Genomic DNA, 26,474 nt, shown 5'->3' with positions numbered 1-26,474 from the left:
GCCTTCAGTCACTCCTTTCTCCAATTAATTCTGAAAGGTTCACTTCTGGAACCACTTCCATAAAGACTTTTCCATTACTTCCTCCCCCTCTTCCCTCAGCAGAAAGCGTTCTCTTCCTTCTCCAGTTTTTTTGAAGAACATTGTTGGGGCCTTTGTCCTTAAGAAACGCATCGTACCTTGAATCCTATTTCTCATGTACATACTGTATCATCCCCAGCAAGCTCCTTGAGGGTAAAGATTTCTTTTTAATTTCTATATAGCCAGAATCTAGTATTTTGCAACTAGTAAGTACTTAATAACTAGCTTGTTGAATTGTTCTAAAGTTCCATCTAGTTCTGACCTTTGGTTCTGAGGGATCCAAAATCCAGGTCCCTACTCCATCTAGATGACAGCAATCCACTCTCCCACACTCGAGGTTTTGAATAGCTCTGGAACAAAGATCTTTTCATTCATGGACCCTCAGGGTTAATTAGTCTGTTACTGAGACCAGGAAAGAAGGCTGGGAATGGAGGACTCTTCTGGAGCCTCAAAATCATTTAAAGAACCTTAAAAATTGGGTTAGTCCAACACTAGTCCATTAAGATGGGGGTGGGGAGACTGAAAACCAAAGGGACCTGTTCACACATAGATCTTCCCAATTCCCAACCCAGGGCTCTGACGGAGAGGCAACATTGCATAGTAGAGAGAGGACTAAAACCTGAAGTCAGAGAACCTGGATTCAAATCTTGGCCCTGCCACCTACTATCCCAGTGACCTTAGCTCACCGTCTCCTCAATTCCCTGGGCCTCAATTTTCTCACCTATAAATCACTGGGTTTGGACTACATTGGGGAGTTCGATAGGGGAGCAGACTGAACGAGTGGAAGAGGGCTGTGTTTCTAGGTTGGAGAAAGAATTTCCACATGCCTCCGGTTCTTTCATTTCATCTGCCTCTCATAACAATCCCAGGCACCACCATAACCTTCATCTCCACTAGATGCAGTCCTCAGATCCTTTAGACTAGACACCTCTTTACAAGGAGTTCCCTAAGTTACCTGCCTAACCTCTGAATGCTCTTGTAAGCTGTCTCAGTAGCTAAGGGTTCCCTGCTTTTTATAAATGACAACCTTTGGAATAGAAACTTGGTTGCGTTTTTTCCACCTCCATTTTATAATGGGGAGAATGGAGTCATGGATCCCAACAGGGAAACATCTCTAGCACAGGGAAGGCTCAAACTTATTGATTCAGTCGACTTCCTCTTCCCTTTAAGAAGGGACTTTCCTTTGGAATATAAGATGTAGTTATAAGCTAATTTTTTCCTCATTCACGGTGGGGGTAGTGGTGTTAAGTAAGTGGTTAGAGGATTAATTAGCTAAATAACCCTTCAATTTACAGACCCAAAGGCTTGCTGACCTATTTTCATTCTGGAGAATGTAGGGTGGAGACTTGTCACACAGGAGATGGACCAATTTAGTTTCCACCAGAACAGATAGATTCCTTCCAATAGGAGTCTCCTAAAACCAGAGGAAGGGGCCCTGGATAAATTTTATCTGCATGGATCTCCAGAGGGTTGCACTCATCCTGCATATAGAAAAACAGGCTCTTGTACAACTGAGAAATTGTGTAAATCAAACTCAATTTAAAACATCCAAAGATTTGAAATGATGTGGAATGTGCCTAAAAATACCCATATTCTGGGTCAGATTCCATTGGTGGTGACAGAAGTTGGTCCATGTTGCCTATACAACCATAGCTGCCTGGCGGGATACTCAAGTATTCTAGAACCCCTGATCCCTGAAGAACCTTGGAACCACTAAACGTCAGAGATGTGAAGACATTTCTACTTTGGGCCAGGACCAGGTCCCTGAAATAGAGCAGAACTGTCCCAGCAAGAACTGTTCCCCCTCCCTTTACTGGTCCCAGCAAGCAGAAACTATCAGTTGGTAATAAACGCTTGTCTAATTGGCCCTGTTCTCAGTCACACCCATTGTTTCTTGGCTTTTTTCTAATTTTTAATGGAATAACTTGCAAAAAGATTTGGTAGCTGCTTATCCTCACAGATGGCAAAGGGTTACTTTAGGAAACATAACCTCTTGTGGACCCAGATTACAAACTACACCTGTGATTTTCTCCAAAATGGGGCAGGAACAATTTATCTATCCACACACTTCCCCGAAATTATCAATGAGAAAACTACGTTGGCGGACAAGCCCCAGGCTTGCTAGACCCCAACCCAGGACTATCTGGAGTCATGGAACCCAAGTGTTGAACTCACAGGCCCTCATTGATGCCCACCTCAATGGAATCAGCCATTGATTCCATTGAGGACCTTAGCTCAAACAACAGCTAAGGCATGGGCTGTCAGCACTTTCTAAGGCAGCAAGGCTTCCCCAGTAACACTAGAAGGAAACGTCTTTGACTTCAAATCAAATTTAATAAATAACGGCGAGGGCTATTGAAGGCAGTTTTCACTTCACAGTGTGGTCCTTAGGGGAGAGTCTGAGTCTGGCCCTCAGGAACAGCTCAGGGCGGGAAACCAAATGTGCTTCATGACATATGGACCTTGCAGGGGTAGGGGGGGCAGAAGAAGCCATGGCCCCTGCCTAACCTTCAGGAGCCCACAGATTTGTAAACAACAGAAATATAAATAAACGGGAAAGGAGGGGCAGGGGGAGAAAAGAGGAAAAAAAAGAACAAAGCCCTCCAGCCATTCTGCAGAAAACAAAATCAAGGCTTGGAGGGAACACAGGCAAGGACAAGTGCCCTCTCTATATTGCCGGGGGAGGAGGTTGCCTCCTTCCCAAGAGCCCTCAGCGATTCTGAAATCGAGCTGTGGCTGCTGCTTGCTTTATGCAAGCCAAGAGGCTGGACACTCCCATGAGGCCTCCACCCCTGCAGCTTGGCCAGGGCCAAGCCAGAAGAGGGCCTTCTCTCCCTCCATTTCACACAGAGTGGAGAACTGGGGTCTTTGGGCCTGTTGGGCCCTCTGGAGCAAAGGAGGCAGTGGGCCTGGGAGGTGAGGTCATCTGACCAGGGCCGGTGGCCACTGTGACACAAGGGTGGTGGGAAGAGCAGGGAGTGAGTGTAAAGTGCTGCTTGACCTGAAGTGGAAGGGAGCTGACAGGAGTCACTAAGGGCCCAAACACAGTCAAGAGGTATATGGCTCCGAGTCCGGCCCCTGCCCCACCCTTGCCCCCCCACGTTATTTGGCACCATGAGCAGCAGCTGGCCATCCTGCTGTCCTCTCTCCACATGCCCCTAGGGAGGTCCTTCTCCGGAAGGGAAAGTCTTTCCCTTTGCCCAAGCCTCGATGCTGACAAAGTCAGGAGCTGCCATCAGGCTGGGGGAGATTGCTGGTGGAAGGGGCTGGGCCAGGTCCCACTCACCCCCAAAGCCCGCCTTCCCCCTCCCCATTGAGGGGAGTGACCGTGACCTTTTCTGAAGGTCCTGGGGGGTCCCTTTTCTGGGCTAGGCTGGCAGTCTCAGCAGACCCCTCCCAGAAAGCTCATCCTTACAGTGGTGGAGTGGTCCAAGAGGCCATCATGTCCGCTGCCAGCAACGGAAGTCCAGGGAGGGGTTGGGAGGCCTAGGTCCTCCTCCTTCCTGCTCCCTACAGGATGCCCTCCAGCACCCACTCTACTCTGCCCTGGGAGTTGCTACCAGGTTTCAAGTTGAGCTGAGAGGGCTCGGGACCCTGCCAAGCACTGTTTCAGAGAACCTTCTCTGCCCCAACCCTTTTATGTGGCTGTGTCTGGGAAGGTCAGTCATCAAGGGCCCAGGAGGCCCAGAGCTCCTCGTCCCCTTAGTTCCACCTTCCAAAATGGAGGAGCTGACCAAGCAAGGCCTGGGAGGAGCAGGATGGAAGTAGGGGTAGGGGGACTCTGACAGAGGCAATAGCAGGACAGGCCTGGCATGGGCAGAAGGGGGAAGAGAAGTTGTCAGCCAGAGCCCTACAGTCTGAAAACAGTGACGCGTTAACAGAGAGGAGTCTCGGTGCACACACCTGCCCTCAGATTAACAAATCAACAGGTCATCACGTTACAGCTGTCAGAAGAGAAGAGAAAGAGAATTATTTTCATTTTAGTAGGAACCACCCCCACCCACCTGCCAAAAAGAGATGCTGACTCTCCTCCCATTTGTGGGGCCTGGGTATTCAGGCCACAACTGCCTACGTGGCAGGGGCAGTCCTCCTGACACCCACATACTAGCCAGCTGGCCAGCCCTCCTTCCACTCAGGTTATAGCTCTAGGAGACCAAGGTGGGCCTCTGAACTCTATCCTGGGCCCTGCTGGCTTCTTGCCCCACACCTCCCCTTTCCATGTACTAGGTAAATGGAGAATGGATTTGACCGTGAGGAGGTTGGGGAAGGAGAGAGCCTTGTCTGGGGGCTTTGGAGCAAGGGATGCTTACTGTGACAAGGGCTCAGGGTGCAGCACGGGGGCTGGGCAGGCAGGGTGGGCAGCCAGGAAAGGATTTACATCCCCGATGCCAAGGAGTCCAAAATCTGTGACCGACAGAGCCACCTGGGCAGGGGCCACAGCTTCCTCTGGGTCTCTGTCCAAATCCACGTGGCTAGAGATGAGAGGCAGCTCCTCTCCAGGGAGTGCCGCAGGCAAAGCCAAATCCACTGCGAGCCGCTCAGCAGGGGCTGGGTCCAGCTCTGCCTTGTCTGCGGCTGGCAGTGGATAGAAGCCTACGTTAGCTGGCGTAAGGGACTGTTGGGGCAGAGGGATGCCGGAGTGCTCCTCAGCTGGGTCCAAGGAGCAGTTGGCCTCTGAGGGTGTGCTGCACTGGCCAGACTCACTCAGGCTGCCCAGGCTGCAGGCTGCACTCTCCACACTGAGAGGCTCTGGGGGAAGGGAGAGGGAAAGAGAGATTGGGCAAAAGGGAGGCAATTCCACTTAGACACTCCTCTTAGGACACCCCTGACACCCTCCCTCCCCTAAGACTTAATTCCCAATACTGAGGCAATGATTCCCAGGTGCAACCAGACTTAAACACTTTGAGTGATGGGGAGCTCACTACCTCACAAGGCAGCCCATTCTATTTTCTCTCTCACTGGCACATTTCCAGAGGAGCAGCACTGCAGAGAGGAAAGAGCCCAGGGCTAGAAGTCGGGACACCTAGGTTCTAGTTCCGGCTCTGCCACTGACCAGATCTTGGCCTTGGACAGGAGGCAGCAAATCAAGTATCGCCTTCTCAAATGTACCCATAGTAATGCAGACTGAGGAGAGGTGAAAGAGAAGAGTCTAAGTGGACAGAATTAGGCAGTGAGGTTTAAATGGGGTTGGTAGGGAAAGAGAAGACAGTTTTACTGATGAAAGCAGCAAGGAGCTGCACACTGCCTACCCCAGTCCTGGCTTGGCCTGGCCCTCTCCTACAGGGTCTGTCCTGGGGTAGGGCGCAGGCCCTGAGGTCAGGTTCCCTCCCACACTCAGGGCACTTTATCCAATGTTGCTAGTAAGCAGCAGAGCTGGGATGAGAACCTGGGTCTTCTGTCCCCAAGGGTAGGTCTCCTTCCATTCCACTGTCTCCACTCCCCATTGGGAGCTACCTGTGCTCTCCATCGCCAAGTGGTCCTGGTGGAAGGTTGAGTCCAGGCAGTCAGTGGCAGAGGGGACGGGTGGGGAGCTCCGTGAGCGGCCAGCGCCTTCTACCTCTCCGCTGTCTAAGTCGTTGTCTGCAAAGTCCCTGTGGAACAAAGAGGGCACCATGAGGGCACAGGCTAGCACCTAACCTGAAGGCAAGATGGTAGTCTTTCACCTCGTCCTCCCTCACCCTGTTCCCAGAGAGCCCCTTCTGGGAAGGGAAGGCCTGAGGAGCTGCCCATGGGAAGCTCTATCCCTCCCCTGCCACTGCCACTGCTTGGGAAAGGGGTCAGAGCTGGGGAAACTCCAACCAGGAGCCCAGCACCAGCGGTTCCCAGGGGCCTTCATGACGTTACTGATGGTATCGTGAGAAGCTTTTCACGCACGTGGCTCCGGGCTGGACGTACTTCTTCCGGCCGAAGCGGGTTTGCTGGGTGAAGTAATCATAACGATCAGACTTCTTCCACATATAGTAGTATTCCACGCACTCACCCACTGACCGTGTGCGCACCTGGGGTGAAACCACAGAATCCAAGAGCTTGAAGACCCTGCCAATCCAACCCATACCTAACCAAGCAATCCCCCCACCCCCACCCCAAGTGGATCATTCAACCTTTCAGTTAGGAGACTCTCACTATCTCCCTCCCAAGATAGTTCTTTGATTTCACTTTGGGACAGCTCTAATTACTAGGAAGTATTTTCTCACATGAAGCCTCAATCTGCCTCTGTAATTTCCACTCAGTGATGCCAATCCTGCCCTTTTGCGGGGTGGAGGTGGGGGGGGAAGGAGAACAAGTCTAGTCTCTCTTTTACCCAATGGCCCTTCAAATACTTTGAAGCTAGTGATGACGTCACACACTGTTCCCCCCAATCCCCCCCACCATTCTCTTCTCTAGGTTAAACATTCTCAGTTCCTTTAACCAGACTATGTATGACATGGTTCTCTCCCTCTCACACCTAACTGAATGCCCCTTTCTGGAAGCACTTTAGCTATTAGTGCCACTGACAGTCTCTGCCCCGTCTCTAACATTCCCTGTACATGCTTACAGAGTTGGACGTTCTGCTGTCCTTCCTCCCTACTCTAACTTGGACTGTGTCCCTTGTCTGTCTCCTTAGGTTTGACCTGACAGCTTGGACTCCGCCCTTGACTTCCTATGCATTCACTTACCCTGTTTCTACATTCACCTTGTGACCCAACTGTGGCATTCACTAGGACAAACTGATTTCTATTTCCCACTGTCATCCACCATTAGGTGCTGATGATATTGGCCAAGGACACAGATTTATTCATCTTTAAGGTCTGCTACCTTTCTCCCATCCAATTTGACAGGTCCCTGGAAGGTGCATATAGAAAAAGCTAGTGGTTGTTGGGTCTCAGGGCAAAGCCCTCTACATTTCTGCTACTGCTAGGGTTGTCTAACCTTTGACTCTGGGACTGTGGAAAGGAAGAAGTGAGAGAGAAGGCCTGAAAAAGGAAGGATTCCTCCTACTCTGATCTGGGGAAAAGGAAGAATAAAGAAATTCACAGGAGTTGAATTGATTTCCTAGCTTTTCTGATCAGGAATGAGGATGATCTTGCATGTTATTTCCACAGCTTCAAGTACCACAATGAACAACGAAGTGGAGGGATACATTAGACTAACTAAATAATTTCACAACATCTCCAAGTTCAGTATCTGCAGCCCTTAAGGGAATAATAGCATGTGACCATACATAGCTAACTTTTTCTTTGGGAGAAGGAAAAGCCTGCCTTTAGGCACCTGAAGGATTCTTGGAAAATTCTGTGTAAACCAAACTTAATTTAAAATGTCCCAGGAAAAGCAACTTGGACTTCTCCTAAGAGAGGGATGGCCCCGGGGTTCCACTCTTAGCCATTTATACCAGGAAGCAATGGCAAAGAGAAAGGGCCAAAATATTAACAGCAACATCTTACATGGTAACAAGAACTAGAAACAAAGTGGGCGCCCACTGACAGATGATGGTCTAAACAAATTATGGTACATTAATGGAATGGAATGTTATTGCGCTGTGGGAAATGCAGAGTATCACAGATACAAAGAAATATGAAAAGGATGCAAAGTAAAGTAAGCAGAACCAGGAAAAAACAATATGCAAATGTAAACAGAACAGAAATAATAAAGAAACAATCAAACTTGAATGCTACAAAATTAGAAGGACCAAAGAAATATAAGAAGTCTTCCTCACACTGTGCCACTCTGTTTCCACTGTATGTCACCACCTTTTCAATATGCTGATTAGTTCTGTTGAACTTTTTCATCCTTCGTGTTTTAACAACTCTTTATTCCAGGGGATGGATGGGAAGGGAAGCAGTACAAACGATAGCTGATGTAAAGACCAAAGTTGGGGGCAGGACTGAACTGAAGTCTCAGAACTCCAGGCTGAGGCAGCCACTCCAGCTATCGGGGGCTGAGGCCGGCTCCCCCCTGAAGCTCTTCAAATAATCAGCAGTTTTTAACCTGAACTCTATCAATTTAACACTTTTTAAAAGAATGATTTCCATATAGTTTCCTTTGTCATCCTGGCATTTTATGTATTTAAAAGCATTTTTCTGAGAAAGGATCCATAGTTTTCAGCAGACTGACTGCCAAAGGGGTCCAGATACAGAAGGTGAAGATGCCTTGTCTCAGAGCTGCCTGAAGCACTGACAGTCATTGTTCTCCTAGAGCACTCAAGGTTCCAACTGACCTTTCTAGCCTGATTTGACGTTATACACCTTCATGTATTCTGTATTCCAACCAATTGGTTATTCCCTGAACTCAACATGCCACCTCCATTCTCTGTGCCACAGGCCATCTCCCCAAACTCACAACACATTAACCCCACATCTCTGCTTTTGGAATCCTCATTTTCTTCCACGGCTCAGCTCAGGTGCCACGTCCACTATGAAGTCTTCCTTGACTCCCTGAGCTTACGATGAACTTTCCCCTTGCTTTCCTCATACCCTGATTCAAGCCATAGTCATGTGTGTGTTGCTTTTTTTCACTAGACTGTAAATCCCTCTCAGGGTTGGGACTGTGTTGTTTTCATCTGTGTCCAGCAGAGAGCAGGAGCTTAAGAAATGTTTGTGAAATTCCAAACTATGGGCTCTGTACCTTGTTCGCCTGTATCAGGTGGAAATTTTTCCCATGGACCCTGAAGCCGTGCTCAAAATTCCTACATTCTTCATCACTCCATGCACAAAGTTCATCTATGATAAAAAAAAGAGAGTATTCTGTGAGGTGGGGCTCAAAGGCACCGAGCAGGTCAGGTAGCCACAGGGAGGCCCTCTCACCTCGGATCACTTTCACGTTGAACCGAAGTCTCCGAAGTGCCTCTTCCACATTGAAGTTGCATTTCACCAGCTCATACAGGGCCTGGAGACAGCAGAGAGGCCATGGCTGAGTCCCCCACATCCCACACCTATAGAACCCCAAGTTGAAGACAACCAAGTTACCACCCTTGATGACAAATCCCTGGAGCTACGGCCACAAGGAGCCTGGGAATGGAGTCATGTGGTTGCAGGGGCCTGGCTTCTGCCTCACCTTTGGTGGCCAGGGAGAAAATCTTGGCAGGTACAGATTATAGAGCTGACCCTAATAGGCAGGGCCTAGGCTCTGGTCTGGTGCCTGCTTACTTCATTATTAGTCGTGACCGAGGTACAGCTGTGTGGCTGGGCCCCAGGTATTCTAAAGTACCTCCAGTTAGGTACCAAAAGGAATTACAGAATCCAACACTAGAAAGGACCCCATAAACCAGCTGGAATACCCCTCTCCTGCTTCACTCTACACAAAAGGAAACTGAAGTCCAAAGACTGGAAGAAAATCTAGCCATACAGTTAGGATGTAGGTCAGAAGAGAATCTAGGCAACGTTTCTTTGACTTGTAATAGAGACAGAGATGCAAACCCTCTGCTCCAGGTACCATCAAAGCCTCTCTTTCGGCTCAGACTCAGAACCTTAGTATTCAAAAGCGCAAGGTCATCAGCAATACACCACAGGGTCAGGCTTTGTGCACCTTCAGGCTGCAATGCTGGCTCTGTCAGTAGAGTGGTGTGGTTTGGGGAAAGCCTCAGCTGCCTTTTGTGATGCCAAAGGGCAGGATAGAGAGAGGCCCCCCACACACCAACCTTCCTATAACTCACTATGTATCACACATCCAGAAAGTCATTGAGCCTGTGAACTGGTTCACATTTAAAGTCTGTCCTATTAGTTCTCTACTTATTTACTCCTAACTAAGTAAATTGAGACAGATAAAACTTAATTCTTAAGATCACAGGCTCTAGAGCTGAGAGGAATCTAGTCCAATTTCCTCACTTTAAAGACAGGGAAACTGAAGCCCCAAAAGACCATGAATTTCCTTGGGTCACTACAGAAAAGAGCCCGGATTCAAATCCAGGCTCCCTGCCTCCAAGCACATGCCGCCTCACTCTACACCAGGCTCAGATGACCCTTCCTCCCCCTCAGGCTCACCTGCTCATTGTCTTTCACAGTTACCCCAACAGGGATCTGAGAGGTGGCCATCTCATCCCACTGCCGGTTCACTGCCCGGTACAGAAACTCTTCTATTTCCCCTTCAGGAAGGACATTGGGATCCCACAGCAGCTGGTCTTCTTTCTCATAGACTGAGGAGAGAATAAAGGGAAGGGACACGTTGACAAGATGACAACTCTTCCCCAATCAGCCCTATACAGGACAAGGGTGCAGGGGTGAAGGGGTATAACAAGACCTTAGTCTGCAAGGGCATCATGCTGGAAAGCTTCAGATAATTTTCTTCCTACAACCCCCAGCACCACTTCTAAGTGTTTCTAGCATTATTCAGCAGAGATCTTTTTGATACTTCATATTCCCAGGCTACGCCAAACGTCTCCCATGGCTTACTACACATCTCACCAGACCTTCAAGGCATCACCAGCCTGATACCTTCCTCCCTTTCCAGCCGCATGTGCACTACACTCCAGGCAACTCAAATGCTGCCCTATCTACCAAGCACACTGAACACACCCTGGATTTAACTACCATCATGCTTTTGTTCCTGTCGGTCCAGATGCTTAGAATGGCTTCCCATGCTGGAAAAGAGAGATCTGGAAGGGTCTATCTACTTTATTCAATGAGAGCAGGATAGGAAATAGGAGGTAAGGAGGGTGAAGTGCCATCAGATATTAAGATGTACTCTTATGAAGAGATGCTGAGAACTGGGGAGGAGGTACACGGTGGAAAGAAGATAGGAAAACTCAGTAAACCAAACCAGAACCCAGTGTCCACATTCTGCTCTCAGTGTTTCCTTTTAAGTTCATCTGCCCAGGCTCTGCCAGGCCCTGCTGGAAGGGGAAGAAGTGAGTCACCTCTCTGGAACCCGTATCCTGCCAGCCAACTCTTAGTTTCTGGGAGAGATGGCCCCTGCTGATCTCCTGCAATCTCATGCTGGCAGGCAGATGGATGACCCTAATCCTCATACAGGGCATCTCACTACTTCCAAAGCCAGAGTTGTCACTATCTCTAGGAAGGTCTGACTGAAATCAACTTGGTGGGAGAAGGGACTATGGGAGTTAGTCTATTTTCAGATCTCTGGAACCCTAACTCCAACTGAAAGCTCACATTCTTTTGTGGCCTTTATACCTGAAATAGCCCAGAAAGGGAGAACAAGTGAAGCTTTCAGAAGCCAAGCTTACAGGGTGAGTTTAGGCCAAAGCAGAGGGAAGAGACTCCTCTCAGAAATCATAGAGATGAACAGGATCTCAGAAGCTATCTAACTTAATCCAAGCCTGGTAGTCAACCAATGTTTGTTTAAAGGCTTCCAGTGAAGGGAAATGCACTACCTCTTGAGCAGGGATGTTCGAGGTTTGGATCTCTAATTGTTAGGAAGTTTTCCCTGACATCAAGCTTATATGGCCTCTTTGTAGCTTCCCCCCATTACTCCTAGTTCTTGCCTTTGGAGCTAAACAAGTCAAGTCTATTTACCTCTTTCACAAAACAACCCTTTAGCTATTTGATGTAACCTCTACATTTTATCTTTTCTTGGTGAAATATCCCTAACCAATCTTCATATGCCGTGTCCTCCGGGTCCTTCTTGAGGGAGATAATCCTTGATATTGGAGAGCTGATCTGGGGCTCAGCGGGGGCCAGCAGTTCAAAGATGCCTCAAACATACCCCTTAGAGGGAATGAGGCCCCAGGAATCCATGGGGCCCTGCCTCAACAGTCAGACAGGTCCAGTAACTGGATGTTGGCTCTGTTGTTGAGCACACACCTCCCCACCACTTCCACCTTTCTCAGGGGCTGACCTGAGTCAAATGCACATTATCTTTGGTGCTGTAAAGGGGGTGTGACAACCTACTGCCCTCTGGCTCTACTCAGATGCTACTCAGCGTCACTATGCTTTCTGAACTGTAGGTTCATCATACTGAAGCTCCCTAACCACCATGCTGCCAGGTAGAAGGATCTCGTTTTTTTCTGTGTCCAGCATTAGTGAGCACTTCATAATGTCTGTTAAAATGAAATGACCCTGAACTGGCCCACAACCTCTTCACTACTTTCATTACTACAGTCCACACACGTACGAGCTCACGGGCACCATGATGGGCAAGGCGTCTGTGTGTGCTAAGCCAGGGTCTGCCCATTTCAGACCTGGCAAAGGCGAGTTTCTTAATGTCAGTGTAGGGAGTTAGGGAAGGTGGTTTAGACTTGTGAGTTCATCAGAGGATGGAGGCTGACTGGCACCTTGGAAAACTTCAGAATCTGAGTTGCTGGAGGCACTGAGGAAGAAGAGGACCAAAAGGCACCCTGCCCTCCAGCCCAGGCTGGCTTCTCTCTACTCACCAGTCTTTCTTTTTGCCTTGGACCTGTGATGTCATCCATGTAATAAAATTCTCTACACAATGCAGAGAAACGACTTTCTGCTGCTTAGACTGAGAAAGTGAGAAACTAAGTAACGCGCCTTGAAGGTCACAGAGCTTGCATTTGTCAGAGACAGAACTTGAACCCAGGGCTTCCTGACTCTTCAACCATCTTTCCATCTTCTATTCTGTGCTGCCTCTCAGTCTATCACTATTATATTTCAACCTGTGAGATATGCCTCAGTGTTCTAGCCTGTTGAGTTCTAGTTGTATCCTATATCACTGTGTGAACTGCAAACTGTGTCGAGAAATTTGCTAAGCATGCCATGTCTTCATCCAAGTCAACTGATAAAAATGCTAAACAGCATAAGGCCAAGCGATACTCCAGTAAAGACTTTCCCAAACTGACATCAGACCATACATGGTCAATCTTCTACACCTGATTCTCCTCCACGTACTGTACGGTCCAGCACGTGGGCCTTTGTGATGTCCTTCCCTGCTTTTCCCTCTCTGGGCCCCATGCCAGGAAGGCTTCCCCTCCTCACTTCCACCTGCTTACTTCCTTCAAGATAGCTGGAATCCCACTTCTGCAAGAGGCCTGTCCTCATGCTGTCCTTCCTACTGAGATGACCACCTATTTGCTCTGCATATATCTTGTATATACAGAGCTGTTTGTGTGCCGTCTCTTCCATTAGAATATGAGCTCCCCGAGGGCAAGGATCATGCTTTTGCCTTTCTTTGCATCCCAGTGCTTAGTAGGATGTCTGGCACATAGTAAGTGATTAGTAAATGCTTGCTGACTGACTGAAAAAACTATGCTTCCATCTGCATTCAGAGTCCATCTGTTCTTTCTCTGGAGGTGGATGCCATTTTTCATCCTAAGGCTTTCAAAACTGTCTTGGATCTTTGTATTGAACGGAATAGCTAAGTCTTTCCAAATTATCTTTACACTACTATTACTGTATAGATTATTCTCCTGGTTCTGCTCAGCTCACTCAGCATCAGACCATACAAGTCTTTCCAGGTTTTTCTGAGAACACCCTGGTCATCACTTCTTATAGCGCAATAGTATTCCATCACAATCATATACCACAACTTGTTCAGTCATTCCCCACTGGATGGGCATCCCCCCAATTTCCAATTCTTTGCTACCACAAAGAAGCTACTGCAAATATTTTTGTATATATCCATCCTTTTCTTTTTTCTTTGATTTCTTTGGGATACAGATCTAGCAGTGGCATTGATTTGTTAAAGGGTATTTGTAGCCCTTTGGCCATAATTCCAAATTGCTCTCCAAAAAGACTGGATCAGTTCTCCACCAACAACTTCAGCAACAGGGGATTAGTGTCCCAATTTACGACTTCCTCTTGAAGAAACTATGCTGACCACTGCTTTCTTTTTTAGAGGTTCATTAAACATCCCTTTTATTAATTCCAAAATTTTGCTAAAAATTAAAGTCTAAATAACTTGCCCATAGTTGGAAAAATCTTATCTTCTTCACTTATTAAAAACAAGAATTGAGCAGCTATGAAAACTATGGTTGCTATTATCCTATCTACCAACAGTCCTATCTTTGTCCTACGATCCCCCTCTTTCCCCACAAATTAGATTTCCTTTTAGCCAACTTCACCTTGTGAGCTTTAGCATCACTGATTCTTACAGAACCCTACCATGTTTTCATATCCACCCTCCATTACCTGCTCTTCCATCTTCTGTACCTGTCTCTTAAAACCCGAGTTAGTGGGGAAGAGCCAAGTCAAGAAGGTAGAGTGAAAGATCACAGCTACCAAACCTCCCCCCAAAAACCTCTCCTATAAAATGACCACAGAAAACACCAAACAGAATTCTGAGCAGGAAAACATTAAAAAAAAAAATCACACTGAGTCATTTTCCCAACACAGGACAGCTTAAGAAGGCAGAAAGAGGTCTGAGGACACTGAGGTGGGGCCTGGCCAGGAGTACAGCATGGTAGAAATAGCACCGGCTGTGGGGTAGCAGCAGTACCCAGGATAGCAAGGAGATGCTACACCTGGTCAGAAAGAGATCGCAGAGGACCCCTTTACTAGTACAGTACTGGGTGCAGGACCAGGAGCTGTTTGGGAGCTCCTTCATCCACTATCCAATTCCAGGGCAGAGAGGAGCAATCATGGTCAGTCACTGTTGTGAGGAAGCAGGGGCCCTATCTGGGTAAGGACCAGAGTGCATGCAGATCAGAAGGACAGCGACCAGACTGCTTCCAGATCACACTACATTGGAAGCACCAAAAACTTACAGGCCCCTACTAAGCTGAGAAAGCAGAATGACATGAAAGACAAAGGCTTGAGCCAGCCAGTCATCCCCCTCCAACAGGTGAACAGAGCCCAAATATAACATAAAGTCCAAAGTCAAGAAGTAGGCTGAAAAAATGAACAAACAACAACAAAAGAACCTGACCATGAAGAACTTTTATGGTTGGTTATAGGAAAACCCAAGGCACAAACTGTGAAGATAATGATGTGAAAATATCTACAAGTAAAGCCTTAAGGGAAAAAAAAAAAATGCAGATTGGACATAAGCCCAATAAGAATTCCTAGAAGAGCTAAAGAAAGCAATAAGAGGACAAAAAAAGTTTTTAAAAATCAGAGTGGCAGAGGAAAAATTGGGAAAACTAATGAGAGTCATGTCAGAGAATTACAAAAAGAGAATTAACAATTTGGTAAAAGAGGCACATACACACACACAAAAAAATACTTAAGTATACTCCTTAAAAAGCAGAATCAGCCAAATGGGAAGAGGTGCAAAACCTCACTGAAGAAAACTTCCTAAAAATTAGCGAAGTGGGAGACAATGACTCTTCGAGACATCAAGAAACAATAAAATAAAGTCAAAAGACTGAAAAAATAGAAGAAAATATGAAATATCTCATGGCAAAATAACTGACCTGGAAAACAGATTAAGACAGTTTAAGAATTACTAGACTATCTGAAAGCCATGATAAAAAGAAAAAGAGCCTAGGTATCATATTTCAAGAAAATATAATGGAAAACTGCCCAGATATCTAACAACCAGAGAGTAAAATAGAAATTAAAAGAATCTACTGATCCTCTCCTGAAAGAATTCCCAAAATGAAAACTCCCAGGAATATAGCCAAGTTCCAGAACTCACAGGTCAAAGAGAAAATACTACAAGCTGCAAGAAAGAAACTATTTAAATACCACAGTAAGGATTATATAAGATTTAGAAGCTACCACAATAAAGGAGCAAAGGCCATGGAATATGATATTCTGGAAGGCAAAGGAATTAGGGTCACAACCAAGAATAACCTACCCAGCAAAAGTGAGCATAATCCTACAGGGGAAAAAGTTAAAATTTCATGAAATAGAGAACTTTCAAGCACTTCTGATGAAAACACCAGAGCGGAATAGAAAATCTGACACCCAAACACAAGACTCAAGACAAGCATAAAAAGATAAATGAGTGAGAAATCATATGGATATTAAACTGTTTACATTCCCATATGGAAGATGATACATGTAACTCCTTTAGCATCATTAGGACAGTTAGGAGTCTACTTAGAGAACATGGGTGTGAATCTATTATGTTTTATGTTAGGATAATCTCAAAAGAATAGAAGGGCAGAGAAAGCAGGATTAACTGTGAGAGGGGAGAGCAAAAAAGGGGGAAATTACCTCACATAAAAGAGATGTGAAAGGAAGAGTTTTTTATGATGGGAGGAAAACAGAGGAAGGAGTGTAGGCAACATATGAACCTCACTTTCATCTGAACTGGTTCAAGGAGGGAAGAAAATATAAACACAAACACGCAACTGGATATAGAAATTCATCTTACCCAACACAGAAGTAGGAGAGTAAGAGTTGACTCAAAGAGAAGGCTTGGGGTGGGGTGGGGGAAAAGCAGTGAGAAGAAGAAGGGTAGATTAAAAGAGATAATGATCAGAAGTAAAATATTTTTGAAGAGAGGATATGGTAAAAAAGGAAGAATAAAAGAAAACAATGCAATTATAACTGTGAATGGGATAGGATAATAGCAGAATTGATTAGAAACCACATTCTTGCAATGTTGGTTACAAGAGACACACTTAAAACATGATGACACAGTCAAAAATATGAGCCTAGAGCAGAATCTATTATGCTTCCGACAAAGTTAAAAATGCAGGAGTCACAATCATGATCTTAGATAAAGCGAAAGCAAAAACAGCTTAATGAAAAGAGATCATCTGAGAAACTACATCTGGCCAAAACAAAAAAAATAATATCAATATTGAACACATACGCACCAAAGAGCACAGCATCCAAATTCTTGAAGGAAAAGTTAAATTAATTGCAGGAGAAAATAGTAACTATACTAGTGGGGGAACCTCAATTTACCCCTCTCAGACCTACATAAATCTAACCATAAAATAAATAAGAAAGACGTTAAGGAGATGAAGAGAATTTTAGAAAAGTTAGATATGATAAATCTCTGGAGAAAATGAAATGGGAATAGGAATACGCCATATTTTTTTTAAATCAGCCATATGTGATACTTTCACAAAAACTGACAATGTACTAGGGCATAAAAACCTTACAAATGCAGAAAAGCAGAAATATTAAATTTTGGACCATAATGCAATAAAAGTTACATTCAATAAAGGACCTTTGAAACATAGATTAAATAATCTAATCCTAAAGAATGAGTGGGTCAAAGAATAATTCATTGAAATAGCATTTCATTAAAGATAATAACAGTGAGATAATTTCCCAAAATTTGTAGGATGCAGCCAAAGCAGTACTTAAGGAAAAATTTACGTTTCTAAATACCTAAATACTTACATCAATTAAAGAGATAAAGAGCAAATCAATGAATTGGGCATGCAAATTAAAAAAAAACACATACAAAAACAAAATTTTAAATCTCCAATTAAATACAAAATAAAAATCCTGAAAAACCACAGATTAATAAAACTGAAAGTAAAAAAAACAAAACTATTGAACTAATAAAACTGGAGTTGGTTTTATTTAAAAAAAAAAAAATACCTCACTGGCTAATTTGATTAAAATGAAAAACCAAATTACCAGTATCAAAAATGAAAAGGGTGAATGCAGCATGACTAATGAAGATGAAATTAAAACAATTATTAGGAGTTATTTTGCCCAACTACATGCGAATAAAACTGACAATCGTAATGAAATGGATGGATATTTACAAAAATATCAATTGCTCAGGTTAACAAAACAGGAAACAGAAGACTTAAATAACCCTATTTTAGAAAAAGAAATTGAATAAGCCATAAATAAGCTCCCCAAGAATCAAATGGATTTACAAGTGAATTTTACCAAACATTTAAAGAACAATCAATTCTAATATTGCATAAACAGTTTGAAAAACAGATAAAAGGAGTCCTACCAAATTCCTTCTATGACATAAATATGGCTTTGATACCTAAACCAGGGAGAGACAGAGAAAGAAAATTATAGCCTAATCTCCCTAATGAGAATTGATATAAAAATTTTAAATATTAGCAAGGAGGTTATAGCATTGCATCACAAAGATCACACACTATGACCAGACTAGATTTATACCACAAATGTAGGGATGGTTCAATATTAGAAAAACTATAAGCATAATTGACCATATCAAGTAATAAAAATATCATATGATTACATCAATATATGCAGAAAAGGCTTGACAAAATACAATACTCATTCCCAGTAAAAACACTAGAAAGCATAGAAATAAATGACGTTTTTTCTTAAATAAGTAGAATCTATTTAAAATCAAGAGCAACATTGTCTGAAATGGAGATAAACTAGAAGCCTTTCCAATAAAATCAGGGGTGAAGGAAAGATATCCGTTACCACCACTGTTATTTAATATTATACTAGAAGTGCTAGCCATAACAAAAAGACAAGAAAAAGAAATTGAAGGAATAAGCACAGGCAATAAAGAAACAAAACTCTCCTTCTTTACAGATGATATGATGATATACTTAGAGAGCCACAGAGAACCAACTAAAGAAACCTGTTGAAACAATGAACAATATTAGCAAAGTTACAGGATATAAAACAAAAACATATAAATCAGCAGCAGCTCTATACATTACCAACAAAACCCAGCAGGAAAAGATAGAAAGAGAAATTCCATTTAAAACAATTGAAGACAGTTATAAAGTATTTGGGAATCTACCTGCCAAGACACACAAAGGAAATACAATAACACAATTATAAATTATTCTTCATATAAATACAGATTTAAATAACTGGAGAAATACTAATTGCTCATGGGTAGGCTAACCAATATAATAAAAATGACAATATTGCCTAAATTACTTGGTGCCATATCAATCAAACTATCAAAGAAATATTTTATCTATTATTTTTATTATATGTTATTTACACAATTATATTATTACATATAATTACATTAATATATCATATTAATGTATATCAATATAACACATAATAAATATATTATTTATATATTTAAAAAGCTAGAAAAAATAACAAAATTCATTTGGAAGAACAAGACTATCAAGGGAACCAATGGAAAAAAAATGTGAAAGGAGGCAGCCCAGTAGTACCAGATTTCAAAATATATTTCAAAGCAGTAATCATCAAAACAATCTGGTACTAGATAAGAAATAGAAAGGTAGATAAGGTACACAATATAGGGGCAAATGAGGACAGTAGCATAGTGTTTAATAAATCCAAAGATCCCAGCTACTGGGGCAAAAACTCACTATTTGACGACAACTGCCGGGAAAACTGGAAAGAAGTTTAGAAGAAATTAGGCACAGACCAATATCTCACCCTATATACCAAGATAAGCTCAAAATTGGGTACATGATAAAAAATATAAAAAATAAAAAAAATTTTTAAATGGCCATATGATTTAGACATAAAAGGTGATTTTGATAAGCAAATTAGGGAAACATGGAAAAAAATTACCTGTGAAATCTATGGATAAAGGAAAAGTCCATGACCAACAAGAAATGGAGAGGTTAATGGGAAGTAAAATGAATAACTCTGATTACATGAAGTTACAAAGGTTTTGCACAAACAAAATCCATGCAGCCAAAATTAAAAGAAAAGTAGGAAAGTAGGGAAATTTTTTTTGTAGCAAGGTCCTCTGATAAAGGTTCCATTTTTCAAATATATGAAGAATTAAACCAAATTTATAAAAATAGGAGTTATTCACCAATTGACAAATAGTCAAAGGATATGAACAGGTAGTTTTCAGAGGAAGAAACCAAAGCTATCATCATATGAAAAATGTTCAAAATCATTAATAATTACAGTAATGCAAATTAAAACAACTCTGAGGTACGACCTCATAGTCATCAGACTGGCTAATACAACAGAAAAGGAAAATTACAAAATGTTGCTGGAGATGTGAGAAAATAGGCATATTAATGCATTGCTGATGGAGCTGTGAACTAGTCCTATCATTTTGGAGAACAATTTGGAATCATGCCCAAAAGGCTATAAAACTACACCTACCCCTTGACCTAGCAATACCAGTAATAGATGTATACCCCAAGGAAACCAAAGAAGAAGGAAAGGGACTCATATGTATAAAAATATTTATAGCACCTCTTTTTGTGATGGCAAAGAATTGGAAACTGAAGAGGATGCCCATCAACTGGGGAATGGCTGAACAAGTTGTCATACAGGACTGTGAAGGAATATTACTGTGCTGTAAGAAATGATGAAGATGGTTTCAGAAAAACCTGGTTGGACCTATATGAGCTGATCCAAAGTGAAGTGAGCAGAACCAGAACAATAACCTATACAATAAGAACAATATTATAAAGATAAGCAACTGTGAAAGACTTAGTAACTTTAATCAATATAGTGATCTATCACAACTTCAAAAGACTCATGATAAGAAAAAGCTATCCACTTCCAGATAGAGAAGAAGCCCATTTTTTCTCATATCTTTATTTTTCTCACCTTTTTCTTCCCTAGAACATGACTAATGGGGAAATATGCCTTGCATGACTTCATATGTATAATGGGTATTAGATTTCTTGCCTTCTCAATTGGTTGGGGAGGAAGTGAAAGGAGGAAGAGAATTCGGAACAAAATAAAAATAAAATTAAAAAAATCCAAAACAAACAACGCCCCCCGCCCCCCCAAGTTGGTAGAAGAGTTCCTTGGCTACCCATTATCTTCTCTGTAGACACTTTCCTTTTTTCTCCCTCATTGAAACTGTTTCTCTTTGCCTGTTTGGCATTTCATTCTTCCATACTTCTTCCCTCCTGGGTAGAATTTTCTAACTTTAAGTTCACAGAATCTCTCTCTGAATCCTTTCTCAAACTCTAGAGTGCAGATCAGACTATGCCCAACCTTCATCTTCTCTATATAAGATAGAGTAGTCACTGCGCTGCAAAGTTCTCACCATTTCTACCTCAGTTTCTCATTTTTGGTGAAAATCAAGTTTGGGCATCACCACAAAATGGTGGTAACCATCCTGAGAGTCTTGTAAGGTTTTCAGTCACATCCTGGTTATAGTCTCCAAAAAGACGTAAGACAGACCTCTCTATTATTATCTGATCACCAAAGACCTGCCCCTGTATTTTCCACACAGACTCATCAACCCCCTAGGACTTACACCTTTCACTAGATGGTGCCTCTAGATGGACAAAGATGTCTTCATTGGAGGGCTAACTGCAGCTTCCTTGTTGTAAGGGGTTCCAGTTCTCCCCTCTTGAGATTGAGGGTTACATCTATTCTTCAGTTCAAAGTGTTTAATGGTCCTTCTACTCAACACACAGGTAGGGATTGTCCTTCTGCAACTTCAGATCCTCTTTGTTCTTTATTTTCACACTGATAATCTTCTGTGATTTAAAGTACCTGGGAAATTTCTTTACCTTCTCTTCTATCCTCCAGGAGGGAGACTAGCTTGTACTTTGAACAGGTAACAGTCCCTTGGCCATAGCAGAAAGGCAAACAACACCTATTCTATTCAGGTCACTGAAAAACTGGAAAGTTCCTGCTTTCCATACTTGCTGGAAGAGAGGCACTCAATATTTTTGGTCATTCTTGAGAGAAGCATTCCTGGCAAAAATCTACAGCAAATTGCTTGTCTCTACAGGCTTTATCTCCTGATCTGTCAATCTTTTCTTCACCTAGTAAGCACTCAGACAGCCATATTTAACTTTCTTTCCCTTACCTTTCTAAACTTTTATCTTGTCTTCTCACTAACTTCCTCTTCTATCCTAGAGCTACCATATGATGTAATATAGCACTGGACTTGGAATTAGGAACAACAGAGTTCAAACACTGCCTCAGACACTCTTGTAACTGTGTGACCCTAGGCAAGTCATTCAGCCTGAGGTTCAGTTTCTTCATCTGTAAAATGGGATCGACAACAATGTTTACCTCACAGGGCTACTGTAGCAAGTAAGATAATATATGTAAAGCACTTTGCAAAATTAAAAACGCTATATATTTTTCCCGTATTATGCATAGCACAAACTATAAATGGACTGAGATGTGCCAAATCTCCTTCATTTAATTAATTCAACAATATTGTAAATACTGGACCTATCTGTTCATCATGTAATAGATCAAAATAATGAAATAGCAGCTTACCTTTATGACTGTTAAGTTTTCAACCTGCTATGACATCCTGATGATGTGTGTTAAAGACATTCATCCCCAGGGCCTAGAATCTCTATTCCATGCAGCTTAAGAAGAAAAAGATCACTTGGGGAAAGAATAAAACCTCACTGGGCATCCCATCTATCAACACTGTTGTTCATCTAGGTCTTTAACCTCAAATTTATAGATTCCCACTCAGAAGAACACATTAATTATACTGGTAATCTGACAAAAGAACAACAATGTAGACCGCTACAACTTCAGACACATTAAGTTTGCTAATGTGTGCTAATCTTAACAAGTGCCTTTCTGGTTTTAAGTGAGCCATGTCACTCCTTTGTAAAATGTCAAAGTCATCATTTCAGTTTCGTGTTTATCACTGATGTTTGCTTTGAAACATATTATGAATGGGATACTGTACTATCATGTACCATGTTACACCTGGAAAATAACCCAAAGAGGGGTAGTCAAGATGGTGTTATAGCAGGAAGCAGTACAAAACTCCACCCAACAGACATAAAAATTGCACCCAACACAATTTTGATGGAGAAATCCAGAAAAAAAGTCAACAAGTCATTTGTCCCACCCAAGTCAGCAACGGGAGACAGGTCTGCTGACACTGGGAATGGGATCTGGTTGGAGCATGGTACTCCTGGAGTATTCCAGTACCCAAGGAAAAGGCTATGTGTGAGGGCAACAGGAAGTCTCAGACCCATACAGGGCATCACAATGGATATACATGCCAACTGTCAGGTCTGTCGCTCACTCTCCAGTTCTGGGTCACAGATCTAGTGTGGAGGATGGAGAAGAGGACCTATGATTGCACTAGGGGTTGTGTGCCCAGATAGGAAGGCCCTGCACTGTCTACTGAGCTATGAGGAAGTTCAGAAGACAGCTGCAGCAGAGCAGCTCAGACCCAGGAGCAGAGCAGGATCTCATCCCCACAGTCTAGTCCAGCCTGCAGAGAAATAATCAGGACAGGAACCCCAGACCACAGGAGACTCCACAATTCTGTCAATGAACCAACAGAACTTTCCAACCGGCTGACAGAGGCTGAGTCGAGCAGCATCTACTGTTGCTCAGACCCACACTCAAGTCAAGAACTTGCAAAGCTCAGACTAGGCACAGCAATCACACTTTGTTCTGGATCAGACCATTCTGGGAGCAATAAAAGCTTGCAGGCCCCCAGCCTGTCTCTGAATAGCACCCAAAGAAAAGAGCAACAGGACCAGATTAGGCCTTCCCTCCAAAAGTGATAAAGAGCCCAGCCCTAACACCGAGTCCAAAGTCAGGGAGCAGGTTGAAACAACGAACAAATGAAAAATAATCGCATCATAAAGAGCTATTGTGGTGTCAGGGTAGCTCAAGACATACACCTAGAAGAAGAAAATGACTCTGAATCATCTATGAGCAAAACCTCAGGGAAAAACACAGCTTGGCTGGATTCAACAAGAATTACTAGAAGAGATGAATCAAGAGTTAAAAAAAAAAAAGAATTTAAAAATATTTTTGTCAATGAAATGAGAGCACTTGAAGAAAAAAATGGAAAAGAAATGAGAGATATGGAAGAAAGAATGGGAAAGGGAGTTAACAGATTAGCATAAGAGGTACAAAGCCTGAGCCAAGCAAGAAACTCCTTGAAAATTAGAATGAAACAAGTCAAAAGACTCCACGAGACAAGACAGTAAGAAATAATGATACAAAGTTAAAAGATTGAAAAAAAAACAGAAAAAATATAAGGTATCATAGCAAAAACTGATCGAGGAGAAAAAGATCTAAGAATCACTGAATGCCATGACCAAAAAAAAAATAAAAAAGAGCTTAGATATTTTACTCTGAGAAATCTTAAAAGAAAACTACCCAGATATCTTAGAACCACAGGGCAAAGCACGAACAGAAAGAATCCACTGGTCACTTCCTGAAATAAATCCCAAAATGGAAACTCCCAGGAATGTTATAACCAAAATCTAGAGCTTCTAGGTCCAAGAAAAAATACTGCAAGCAGACAGAAAGAAAGAAATCAAGTACCTAGGAGCCAGACTCAGGATCACACATGATTTAGCAGTCACCACTATAAAGAATGGAGAGCTTGGAAGATGCTCCAGAAGGCAAAAGATATGGGCTTACAGCCAAGAATAATTTACCCAACAAAACTGAGCAAACCTAAAAAATTCTCAAATGTCTAACAGGAAAAAAAAAATGGACCTTCTATGAAATAAAAGACTTCCAAACATTCCTGATGAAAAGACTGTGTAGAAACTTTCAAGTTCGAATACAGGAGTTGAGAAACATACAAAGGTAAACAGGAATGAACAATGATAAGGAACTAAACAAGGATAAACTGCTCATCAAAGGTTAAAAAAGGAGGACTATTAGACAAGGCCTGGGAGTAATTCTGTTATATCTTGATAATCTTAAGAATGAATACAAAGAGGGGGAGGAAGTGAGGTTATAGGGAAAGTTGTCTCACACAATCAGGATGAGAAAGTAAAATCTACAGAAACAAGGAGAAAGGCTAAGGGGAGTAGGTGACACTTCAACCTCACTCTCATGTGAACTAGCCAAAAGAAGGAAGAATATACACACACATACACATAACATTTGGGTACAGAAATACATTTTACTTAATGGGAAAATAAGAAGGAAAGGGGAATTACAGGGAGAGTAGATTAAGGGAAGGATTAGTCCTAAACAAAACAAACTGAGGATGCACAAAAATATAAGCTCTTTCTGAAGTGGCAAAGAATAGGAATCTAAGGGGTGCTCATCAATTGGGGAATGGCTAAGCAAGTTGTGGTATAGAAATGTGATGGAACATTATGATGCTGCTGCAAAAAATGAGGAAGAGGATGAAACCAAAGAAATCTGGGAAGACTTGTGTAAACTGATGCAGAGTGAAGTGAGCAGAAACAGGAATAATTTTTACAATGACAGTAATATGGTAAATACAAACAACTTGGGAATTCTGATTAGGGTAATCAACAGCCACAATTCCAGAGGACTAATGACAAAACACAACACATACTTGCTGATAAAGAGGTGAAGGACACAAAAAACAGAATGAGAGACAACTGGGTAGGTGGGAAGGGGGAATGTGGCCAATGGGGGGGGCAATGGGGGGGGGGGGGGGGGAACAGAATCAAGATGGTGGAGTGAGAGGTAACATTTTTACCTTAGTTATTCCAATGACCAAGAAAGCAGGCTAGACCAAATTCTCATTGGGAAAGTCAAGAAAAAGTCACAGTGAGTCATTCTTCCAGCCCAAGGCAGCTTAGAAAGACAGAGAGGTCAATGAACATTGAGATGGAGGCTGGCCAGGAACACAGCAGCAAGGCAGCAGTGGCAGGCAGCAGCCCAGTGTTCAGGAATAGTAAAGGGATTAAACATATGGGTCCCCCCCCCCCAAAAAAAATCCCAGGGAATTTATGTACTTGCACAGGGAACAGGAATGGGCGCCATCTAGTAGCTCTGTTGCCCACTATCCAGGTCTGGGTCATAGTTCCTGGGCATAGAGGAACAGTTGAGGTCACAGGGGCCCTACCTGTGTATAAGAAAGGAACAAGTTCTAAAAAGTTGGGTGCATAGCTCAAACACCAAGAGCAAAGTGGGGATTCAGTTCTAACCTCATACATAAACCCACAGCAGAAAAACCAGAGCAGAAGATGAAAACCAAAGAAGAGCCAAGTAATTCAGCAGCTCTGAGTCTGCAGACCCTCCTGGCAGGCCAATAGTGACTGAGTCCAGCCACAACCTACTGAACCCTAAACACACATAACACAGCAGACCCAAACCTGGGTCAGGAACTCAAAGAGCTTTGACTAGGGGGGCAGTGAACAGACTGCTCCTGAGATCATACCCCTCTGGAAGCACTGGCTCCTAGACCGAGCTGCGATGTGGCCAATGTGGACATTTGTTTTGATTGACTATAAATATCTGTAACAGGTGTTTGTTTTTCTTTACTTCTTAATTGAGGGGAAGGGGGTGAGGTAGGAGGGCGAGAAAGATTTTTTGCTGATCAAAAAAATTAATTAAAAAAAAAAACAATCCAAACGTCTTGTGTTATTAATGCCAACAGAACTAACTAAACCCTGCTCTAAATCATCAGCAGAGAAACTTACTGTGTTAGGCAGAATCTCTGGGGACTACAGATTTGATTTATTTTTTTATGATCTCAAGTTGATCCGGGTTAAAATGTTTATGCTGACACATCAGCATACATCATTAAGTTTTGGAAAAATGCCAACTGTCACTTAGAAGAAGTGCTAGCTGAGCACGGTCCATGTTAAAGCAATTCCCCCTGGATATATGTTGGTGGGATGTTTGGGGTAATAGCAGTGAACAGCACAGGAATTCTGGGGCCACAGCACTAACATCCTGACTCGTTTTCCCACTGTGTTCCATTTATCCATTCTGAATGATAAAATCTCCTGCCTATTCGATGATAGCCCTGGATACCATATGCAAACATGAAGTTATGAATTGGTTGTTTAAAAT

The 26,474-nt window shown here is 42.9% G+C and overlaps 1 protein-coding gene across 6 annotated transcripts in view; it reads right to left on the bottom strand.

Moving 5' to 3' along the window:
* Nucleotides 1–2,392: 2,392 nt before the first annotated feature.
* Nucleotides 2,393–26,474, bottom strand: part of MIER2 (MIER family member 2) — a 41,038-nt gene continuing 16,956 nt past the window's right edge. For 3 of the 6 annotated variants that reach the window (XM_027859972.1, XM_027859752.1, XM_027859901.1), the window contains 7 exons: nucleotides 10,035–10,186; nucleotides 8,859–8,940; nucleotides 8,680–8,774; nucleotides 5,953–6,077; nucleotides 5,533–5,669; nucleotides 4,389–4,827; nucleotides 2,393–4,022 (listed from right to left, as the gene is read on the bottom strand). In XM_027859972.1, the coding sequence (XP_027715773.1) occupies nucleotides 4,001–4,022; nucleotides 4,389–4,827; nucleotides 5,533–5,669; nucleotides 5,953–6,077; nucleotides 8,680–8,774; nucleotides 8,859–8,940; nucleotides 10,035–10,186 (1,052 nt within the window). In that variant the 3' untranslated portion in view covers nucleotides 2,393–4,000. Of the gene's footprint in view, nucleotides 4,023–4,388; nucleotides 4,828–5,131; nucleotides 5,203–5,532; nucleotides 5,670–5,952; nucleotides 6,078–8,679; nucleotides 8,775–8,858; nucleotides 8,941–10,034; nucleotides 10,187–26,474 lie in introns of those variants that run through there. The other 3 variants (XM_027860058.1, XM_027859820.1, XM_027860129.1) reach the window with 3 other exon arrangements.

This window comes from Vombatus ursinus, unplaced genomic scaffold, assembly GCF_900497805.2.
Source record: "Vombatus ursinus unplaced genomic scaffold, bare-nosed wombat genome assembly UNPS02000546.1, whole genome shotgun sequence".
Taxonomy (NCBI): domain Eukaryota; kingdom Metazoa; phylum Chordata; class Mammalia; order Diprotodontia; family Vombatidae; genus Vombatus; species Vombatus ursinus.
The sequence above is the reverse complement of the archived record's forward strand: the minus strand, read 5'-3'. Positions and strand labels throughout refer to the sequence as shown.